Source organism: Camellia sinensis, chromosome 4 (genome assembly GCF_055761805.1).
Source record: "Camellia sinensis isolate YWXY chromosome 4, ASM5576180v1, whole genome shotgun sequence".
Lineage (NCBI taxonomy): Eukaryota > Viridiplantae > Streptophyta > Magnoliopsida > Ericales > Theaceae > Camellia > Camellia sinensis.
In genome coordinates this window covers 159,245,485-159,255,930 of record NC_138964.1, presented here as the reverse complement: position 1 = coordinate 159,255,930, position 10,446 = coordinate 159,245,485, and the positions used below count along the sequence as shown (strand labels likewise).

Sequence of the window (10,446 nt, the reverse complement as noted above, 5' to 3'; positions counted from 1 at the left end):
TTCCTAGAAGTCTCCAAACCTTAATAGGCTAAATGATAGAATAACCTATAGTATGGAAACATATAAAAGGTATAATAGTATACTAATACCATTTACTCACAACTCATAGGACCTTATGAAACACCTTCTAATCTAAATAGGACTTGAAACTCTATAAAAAACTACAAAGGACTTTACATTAAATAAGTCTCCCTAATAGAACTTATAAATAATTTTCTTAAGAATATAGAATTATGTCATTTTATTATGTAATTATAAGATGCATATTTTTTCTTTTAATTTAAAAAACTTTTGGAAGTGTGATTCTTAACCTTGTAATTTTAGAATAAAATTTGACCACAAACTATTATTTATTTATAAATTTTAAATTTTAAATTAAAAAAAAAAGAAAAAAAAATTAAAGAGTCATTATTCGAATATAGGGGTGAGCATGGTCCGGATTAGTCTGGATTGGTGTAAAATCAGGATCAATCTGTTATCTTCGGTTCTTGAAAAATTAGAACTAATCCAATCCGTAACCAATTCATTTAAACACGGATTTGATCGGTTTAGGATCACAGATTCACATAATTAAATAATATATATATATATATATATATATAGAACATTTTAATTTCATAAAAATATAAATATAGTATCATATTAGTTCCACAATAGTAACATGTCTTTCCACAATAACGATATACTATTCTAAAATTTAAATAATTATAACAAAACTAGTTCCATCATAAGTATTTAGACCATTACAAATTAAAATTAAGAATTAACAAAACAAAACAACAAAAGAAAATACTAAGTAAATTTAAATTTTATATGAAATAAAAGAAAATATTATAAGTGAGGGTATATTATATAAATATAAAATATTTATATATCGTCCTAATCGGTTCAATTCAAAACCACAACGTTCAATTCAAAACCGATCCATAAATTGTAAATTTTTAACTTTCTAATCTAGCATCGAATCACGAGTTTAAAAAATCAATTCAAATCTATCAGATTAAACTAACCGGATCGAATTACGGAATTTACATATTCTTGCTCCGCCCTATTCGAATCTAAACATTTTTCCCCAACTCTCTCAACTCTCACTGCCATGGCGTCGCTCACTTCTTCGTTCTCTCCTTCCTCACCTCCCTCCGCCTCCAACTCCGAGCTTTCCGCTTCCCAACCCACCCCTCCTACTCCATCGCACCACCAGGTTCTCTCTCTCTCTCTCTCTCTCTCTCTCTCTCTCTCTATATATATATATATATGTGTGTGTGTGTGTTTGTATATGTGCTTTGGTTGGTGTTCTGCTAACTAATTCGAGTTAGGGTTCTGTGAAGGATGGTGCAACTGACAATGGCGTCCCTGATGCCCTCCGGCAAAATCCTCTCTCACTCGATCTGTACGCGTGAGTGAGCCTCCTCAATTTCTAATCATTTTTTTTTTTAAAAATCTCATTCGTTTTCTTCATCCAATTCCATGGCTCGGCCTAAATAGTGTTTTATCTGTTTGTTACCTAATTTTTTATGACCTATTACTTGATGCTTGTGTATTGGTCAATTGGTCCCAATTTAATCGAAAACTAACAAAATGTTGATATAAAGAGTTTATTTGTAGCTCTGTTGCCTGTTCTCTAGCATTTTCCTTTTCTTTTTGAAATCCAAGAGGGGTATCCGGTTTTGGTTTTGGCAACCACTTGACTAATCGGGAGGGGGAATTACGAATCATAGTCGAGAGTTGATTTTTGATTGTGCGGGAAACCTGTGTTACATGGATTCTTCTATACCCACACCTATGAAGCATGGATACTCTGAAATAGCCCCCGTACGCGTATCGGATACCTATCGGATACGGATATGCGCCCGATACGGCGGGATACGTATCAGATACAGGAAATGAAGTATCTAATTTTTTTTTAAAATTTTTGAATTTCGGATACGCGAGGATACGGTAAGGATACGGTCAAGATACGGTATGGATACGGCGGGGCAAAAAAATAATTTAAAAACTTTAAGTAAGGGTCAAATTGTAAAATATGAAAAAAATGTAAAATAAAACACAAAAAAGAGAGTTCTTCGTACAACAGCTAGGTCGAACCAAACACAAGAAAAATAATAAACCAAACTCTCTCTTACCTAGGTCGAACAGCAACCGCGAAGGAGGAGGAGAAGGAGTTCTTCGTCGTCGTCTCGGACAGTAGCTCGCCGATCGTCGATCAGGTTCGCGAACAGGAGCTCCACGATCGTCTTTCAGGTTCGTCCCTCTCTCTCTCCCTTTCACTCCCTCTGTCTGCCTCTCACAACACTCGATCTCACGAACTCTCTCTCTCTCCCTCTCCCTCTCCCTCTCGCTCTCGCTCGATCTGTCTGTCTGGTTGGAGATCGCGACTCGATCTCATCCCCCCCCTCTCGACTCGATCTCATCTGTCTTTATTTATTTTTATTTATTTATTTTTTTTAATTTGTTGTATGTATACTCTGCGATTTGCAAATCAAATAAGATATTAAAAAAAAAAAAAAAAACTTATATGTATTATTCGGTTTAAATAAATAAAACAAATAAAACAAATAAATAAATAAACAAATAAGGTAAAAAAACAAATAAATAAAACAAATAAATAAATAAACTTATTAATAAATAAATAAAATAAGGTAAAAAAACTTATTAGTAAATAAATAAATAAATAAACTTATTAAAAATAAAATTTGTCAACTTATAAAATTATAAACTTTGTAAACTTATTAATAAATCAAATAAGGTAAAAAAAACTTATTAATAAATACATAAATAAACTTATTGATAAATAAATGAACTTTGTAAATTTTTTCCCCCTTAATTTGGGATTGAATTGCATTATTGTTGTTATAGGTGATGCTATATTGTTAAAATTGTTGAAATTTAATTGAATTGATGAATTTTTTATTATGGATGATGCATTATGGTTGTTATCAAGTTGTCTTTTGTTTTAAGTTTTATTTTTATGTATGCTACATTACTGAAAATTGTTGAAGTTTTATTTTATGTATGTTACATTACTAAAAATTGTTGAAGTTTTATTTTTGTGTATGCTACATTACTAAAAATTGTGAAAAAAAATATTTTTTATGAACGTATCCCCGCCGTATCCGTATCCTACTTTTTCGAATTTTGCCGTATCGCCGTATCCGTATCGTATCGTACCCGTAAGTTTTATTTTTATGTATGCTACATTACTAAAAATTGTTGAAGTTTTATTTTATGTATGTTACATTACTAAAAATTGTTGAAGTTTTATTTTTGTGTATGCTACATTACTAAAAATTGTGAAAAAAAATATTTTTTATGAACGTATCCCCGCCGTATCCGTATCTTACTTTTTCGAATTTTGCCGTATCTATATCGTATCGTACCCGTATCCCGTATCCGTATCAGTATCCGTGCTTCCTAAACCCCCACACTTCAAGCTTGTTTATTAAGAATTAGTCGAGCTTGCTCCTCAAGTATTTGAACTTGAGCTCGCTTGATTACGTAAATGAGTCGAGTTATAGCTCGAGCTTGAAAAGAAAATTAAACTTAAATTAATTTACTTATTAAGATTAAAAAAAAAATACAAAATTATTAGTAAAATATATAATAATTTTTATATTAATAATAAATTTTATCAATCAAATATGTAAATTTACACAAACATCAAAAATAAATAGAAAAATAAAATAGATTATTGAAAATTTATTTGATGTATTATTAAAAATAAATATTTATTTATTTATTTTTATGTTCACGAGCCTTATGGAGACAAACTTAGGGTTGCTCAAGCTCAGTTCGATTAATAAACAAGCTTAAAAATCGAGCTTGAGCTCGTCCATTTAGTGAACTAGCTGAGCTCAAACTAGTTATAAACAAACTAAGCTCGAATTATTCATGAACAACTTGGTTCGTTTGTAGCCTTAGTGCCCGTGTTCACCGGATATGACATGAGTAAGGGTGTGATATATGTGTCCGACACTCGTATTCAATTTAGACACTCGGATCCTTTAATTTGTTACAATATATGAGAAGAAGAAACCCACACTTGCTAGTAAAACAATATTTTTAACCTCCCACGTGAATTAGATATAAAAAATTTATATTTTTCTTGAATCATATTCAATTTCAATTCCTATATAATTTACAACATTTCATTCAAGAATATTATATGAGGGCTGCTATTAGCACTTACCTCTTTACTTTGAACTCCCCACTCTCCTATGTTTTTTTTTAATTACAATTTTGTCCTAACACCAATTTCCATTTTTGACCCCATCTCTATCCTTTCAACCCCAACCCCAACCCCAACCCCAACCCCCCTAGCTCCACCAACCTCGCAGCACTGTCATGAGTTGCAGCTTTTTTGGATACCAAAAAAGTCCACTCCCATTTTTTCTCTCTCCTCACTCCCCATTTTTTCTTTCTCTAAAACCTCAATCACAGTGACTGAAATCGATCTAGAGAGAGAGAGATTCAGTGACAATCTAGTTTGTTTTACTATGAATGCTCAGTTGGGTATTGAGAATCTCTGTAATTCGGTCAAAATGGCACCAGCAAATCCTCTCTTCATCTCTCTTCTTTTACTTCCAGTTACAACCCAACTCATTTTGAGCTCAAATTCAACTTCAACAATGGCGAAAACCTGCATTGAAGCAAACCCAAAGCTCAGTTTCAGAACAAAGCGTTCTGGGCCTGTTGTAGTGAGAGGAAACGTTTTGATTCTAATTCTAGGTTTGTCACGTCACCATCTCCGCCATAATCACCGTCGCCGTTACCGTCGCCTCACTCTCTCTCTCGCTCGATCTCCGCCTTGCTCTCTCTGAAAACCCTAGGTCTAGGGTTAGGGTTTGGTGAAAATGTCCAGAGACAATGGAGCGGTGAGGAGGATCAATGGTGAGAAAGAGGAGCCGACGGGAGAAGGTGGTTGTTGTAGTTGGCCACAAGAGATAGCGGTGGTGGTTGCCGAAGTTGGTGGGGATGAGATTAGGATTAGGGGCTAGGGTTTCGGTTTAGGTTGGGATTTGGATTTGGGGTTAGAAGTGTAGTTCGTATTACGGTGGGGGTTCAAAAATAAAATGGGAGGGACTCATTTTTCTGGATGGGGGTTCAAAGAAGTGGAGGGGCCAAAGTAAAAAAGTGGAGAAAAATACCAGCCCTTTATTATATATTATTTAATATATGTGTATATAACGCATCCCTACGCCTGTATCTAATTTTGGGTACGCATCCCAAGATCTTAAGATTTAAATTTATGAAAGTTTGATGCTTGGATACACACCCGCACTCGATACTTGTATCCTAGTCCATGTAACATAATGGGAAACACAAAGTACATCTTATAGTTGTTTAATGAATGCAAGTCATGAACTCTATTGTATTGTTAAATTAGTACATATTTTTGTTTGAACCAATTGAAAATCGATGAAGTATGAAAATGAAACCCAAAATTAAATAAGCCAAAGACTCAATGATTGTTTCTCCTAGGAGCACCATGGGAAACAAGTATAACTCTTCTTCATTGGAGTGGGCAGACCATGGGCCCTTATGGGAATCATGGTAGGACTAAGATAATGCCAGACTACTAGAGATGGAGAGGGAGAGAGCTAAGGCAACCGTAGAGTTTTCAAAGCATTTCTGCGATATGCATAGAGGTGAGGCACCCCAACAAATCCACTGATTTGTTGAAATTTAAGTGATGTACCAATTATGCTTATGCATTTTAACCAAGGATCGAACGAAGAATTTTGCCGAGTCTCGTACCCATAAAGTTAATTTTTGATGGGTTCGACTTTTAGATACGTATCCTCCCCCAACATCCGTACCCTAGTCCATGTAACATAGACAAACACATTGCTGATCATCTACAAGCTTATTGTTCTACAATTGAAAAAGGTCATGTGTTTTCCTTCCCTCTTTTCAAATGAAATTCATTTCTTGGTGAAACTTCTTTAAGTACGCTGCTAAGCAAGCTATTGCAATTTCAGCTTTCCCATATACTTGGTATATTCATCACGTTATGGTTAATGCAACTTATTTTTAAGATGCTTACATAACCTCTTTAAATTTGAGATTGATTTCATAGGGTTTACTTGATTAATATTTGTCTCTACTTGCCAGTCAAATCCAACACTTACTTTGTTTTTGGTTTGTCTAGGGATATGAATAGCAAGGAGTACATCGAAAAGCTCAACAAATATGAGGCTGACCACATTTGTCGAGTGATGGCCAAATACTTCTCAGATAAGGATATTTATGGGGGTAAACATTTATTTGGAGTTTCCATACAAGGTCTAAACTTGTGTTTTACGTGTAAAACGGGATACAACCAGTGCCAACAGGTACAAAATGTGTACGAGTTTTTTGGAAAAGAAGTATATCTAGACCTAGTCACCTAGTAATTGTCAAATAATTTAGATGAATGCAGGTAACGTGTAATCTTATTTCTAAAAGTAAAAATCTGGAAGTGTGCTTTTAAACCCGCTCTTGTCAGGATAAATGAATAAAAATTATCACCATGAATCCTGATAGGATATACTTGGGCCTATTGTAAGTTGCCAGCATGGTTTTAAATTGATATCGGTACACGTAGTGGTAACAGTTGTAGTGTAACGTTATTGGGAGTATCGAATGATATGCATTGAAATCCGGTGAAGCGGTCATGAATTTTTCAAAATCATGAACAAGCCTTCTAAAACTCAATGATACACATGTTTGGACTATTTTAATCTTGCCTTGGAACATATCAATTTTAATCACGACATCAATTAGTTGTTTACCAGTGTACCACCAATTTTTTTTGAAACAAAATTGCAATTTTATATTTTACACCCATTCAACACTAGTTCATGAGGCAGGTAGCTGACTTTTTCCAACAAGCGCACTGTTTTCTATTGCACTTGAATGTCTGTGTAATTCTTAGCACTAGTGTAGTATATAAAATGAATTTCATTAGATGATCCCAATATTGTTGTGCCTTTCAATTTTTGTGCTAACGTGATTTTGCAACACTAACTTGCATCCATCAATATCTACATCACCATAAATAGAACAAGTAGATTTTATTTTATTTTTTTATATTCCAATTGAATGTCTTTTTTTATTTATAGAATGGATGTCAATACTATTGTTGATACTATTGTGGTTTTGCGGTAATGTAATGTTGTAGCACAACTTGTGTGCCAAATGCGGACTTCATTCTTTGTAATTTGCATGGAAGTTTTTTCCATTATTTTACATTATTTGTCACTTGTAGGCAACGTATTTGATAAAAGTGTGACAATAGATGGAGAAACTATAAAGGCAAGCAGGTAAAATAAAATTGAAGAACGCATATGTTGATTAACCATGGTCATTATATATCTAATCAGAAGCTAACCTTTATTGTGGAATGTCTTTCTAGGTGGCACTTTTTTCATTCATATGCAGACCCAGTACAATTTCTCGAAGACGAGAGCAGCTTTAGTTCAACTTCTCCTGCAGACTCCTCAACTGTAATTTCAAACGGGACGTTCTTGATGCGTGATGGGTGATCTACCAATACCTTCTTCACTCTTATGAAACCAAAAGCGATGCTGATCGAGATAACAGAGTAAAGGAACCAAAACTTCCCTGCTGTATTTTACATGGTGCTTAGAAATGTTTATTCTATAATTATCAATGTTGTGTGAACATGAAAACAGTATTGAGCCATAGCTAATGTAAATTAAGCTTGAGGCTTACCAATGAAAAATTTAGCCAAGGGACAAACTGGCGTACCCAGTCCACGTGGAATATCAAAATGCCATTTTATTAGTAGTTGGTGCAGAACTCAAATATTTGGGGAAAAGGGACCAGAAACATTTAATATACTCAATTTTTGTCGTAGTTACTTGAACTGATTAATTACTTAGAAGCTCAATTAAGTACTAATCTGGCAACTATGAGCCTAATAAATTGAGGTGAAGTTTGAATCTTAAATTTGTGCAGGGAAAAGAAAAGTAAAAGTAAATGAAGTAGAAAGACTTTTTTCATAAATCATTTCCCCATTTTTTGCTCCACAAACCCAAAACCCAAATGTAGCATAAAGGGTCTTTGGAAACAAAATGGGAGAAAGAATGAGTTGAAAACTACATAAAAATAAATAAATAATTGTTGCTTCTTGTGGATGAATATCTTGCATTATAACTATAAAAAAAAAAAAATGTTTAGAATTTGAATTTATTATGTAGATTGAAACCTACATAATAAATTGGGGAAATGATTGGGGAAAATAAATAAATAATTGTTGCTTCTTGTGGAAAATGTTTAGAATTTGAATTTATTATGTAGATTGAAACCTAATATGGTGCAGGTCATACTCAAAATGAATCTCGTTTTACACATTTCAAAATTTTTAGGTTTTTTTTCCCCTGGTTATGTAGCATTGGTCATCTGTATTACCTATTTTGTCAATTACCCTTTTACATATTCTATGCTTCCTCTTGAAGTATAGTGCCTACATTTCAAGTGATCTCTTCATTGAACACTGTCCTTTCCAATTCTAGTCATTATGTTCATTTCGAGGGCTTTGCACCGTCCACCATTGGATTTAACCACCCTCTTTGTATAGGCATGTTTCTTAATCCTCCTTCACTGGTGACACCAAAGTCTTCTCCTACTTCAACCCTAAACTGTTTATGGGACCCACCCATCTTTTTATGTGAAACCCATCTGAATCATATGGGATTTCATCAAAGCATGAGCACTTTTCAACAAACAAAGTTGCCTGCAAATCAGTCGAAAAAAGGTTTCGTGGTTGCCAAGTAAACAGCATGCTGAACTTTATGAGGAATCTGATCTTTTATTATCCAATCTTTCTTTTAGTGATATTTTTCCAGCAATATTATTATTATATGATGATCGTAACAACTCCTTGAACTCTTGGGTTCTGTTTAGATCTTGAATTTGATTTTTTACAGTTATATATATTCATGCTTTTATTTTCCCATTCCAGCCAAAAGAGAAAACAAATATTTATTAGCTTCTCATTCATTTTCATTTCCACGGACAATTGTGGATCGAAACACAGGCTACCTAAATATAATATCATTGAGTTGCTAGTTGAACATAATTACCAAAGATGCAACATGACATCATCAAGAATACATTCCCTACCGACCAATTAATTTAGGCTTCAGTCCACAAACATCATCAAAGTTTAGAAATGTTTTTGACTACCCACAGGCACCATAATTTCAACAGAGTTGAACCAAGTTCCATTTTTCTTAGATTTTGTTGATGAATTCTCTACTAGTATTTTGGATCTTGGATGTTTTTACGAAATTAAAATTATTTGTTACATATTGCAGACAATTTCTTATATCTTCTCTTTTTTCCCCTTCCCTTTTCCTTGACAAACACCAGACCCAAAATAGTGCAAAAGAAAAAAAAGACTACCCAGAAAAGCCAGCATCATTTTTGTATGCTTCTTGCCCCCAACCCATACATGTAATGAAAAGATAGGATACTAGATATGATATATGCATCGATTTAACTACAAAGATGTTCCATCAAAATCTGTATAAACATCATATTAGAGAGCTAATACTTGATAACATGTTAGAAAATCCCATTATCATTAACACTTTGGAGGAGATTAATATCCTCTTTGAGTTGGGCATTCTCCTGGAAGAGTGAGTTGATGCACTGTGACATATTGATGAGCTGTTCCGTGAGCTTCTGGTTTGCGGCCATGAGCTCGTTTTTCTGCTACTGAAGCTCTTCAATCTTGTTCTTCCTTTGCAGCCGTGTCCTTCTGGCCGATTCTCAGTTTGACACCAACCTCTTACGCCTCAACTCACCGGCCATGCCTTCTTTGCCCAGTGTGGCCACCATGGAATTTGAGTTGTTACTGTAAGACGACGTGTTTGAAGAGGGCTCGTGGGGGAGAGGATATGTATGGTAGTCCGGGAACGATGTGTTTATGTAGAATGTGCTGAAATGGGACGGGTCTTGAGTAGGGTTTGGAGGTGGGAGAGTGGTATGGGTTGTGAAGATTTCAGTTGACTTCATTTTCTGGTGGTTACTTGTGGAGGGATTGTTTTGGTATGCATGAGAGAGAGTGTAGAGAGGTTGTGATGGGTTTGGAGGTAGGCTATAGAGTTCTTCACAATCTTCACCGGAGTGCATGGCTTGAATTTTGGAGAGAGCGAGAGAGAGAGAGACTTGGGGATGAGGTGAAAGAGGAGGGAAGAGAAGGCAGCATGGAAGGGAAGGTGTATATATAGAGATACAGTTGGATATATGAATACATCCATTGAGGTAAATATGGGGGGAGTAAATAAATTGCAACTAGTGTCATAATTTTTATATAATTACATTATATTTTTTTTGGATATATGAATACATCCATTGAGGTAAATATGGGGGGAGTAAATAAATTGCAACTAGTGTCATAATTTTTATATAATTACATTATATTTTTTTAAAAAAAAT

General features: G+C 34.3%; 1 protein-coding gene across 5 annotated transcripts; it reads left to right on the top strand.

The window, feature by feature from the left end:
• Nucleotides 1-895: 895 nt before the first annotated feature.
• On the top strand, nt 896-7,785 carry LOC114314149 (uncharacterized). Of its 5 annotated transcripts, none has more exons than XM_028260608.2 (5): nt 896-1,201; nt 1,329-1,396; nt 6,149-6,252; nt 7,247-7,301; nt 7,394-7,785. In XM_028260608.2, exons 1-5 carry the CDS (start codon nt 1,097-1,099, stop codon nt 7,521-7,523), a joined length of 462 nt encoding a protein of 153 aa, XP_028116409.2. In that variant the 5' UTR covers nt 896-1,096; the 3' UTR covers nt 7,524-7,785. The 5 variants fall into 5 exon arrangements, with proteins under 5 accessions (XP_028116409.2, XP_028116408.2, XP_028116410.1 ...); XM_028260607.2 differs by having other exon boundaries at nt 915-1,201; nt 1,317-1,396; XM_028260609.2 differs by having other exon boundaries at nt 963-1,201; nt 1,317-1,396; nt 6,149-6,332.
• Nucleotides 7,786-10,446: the final 2,661 nt, after the last annotated feature.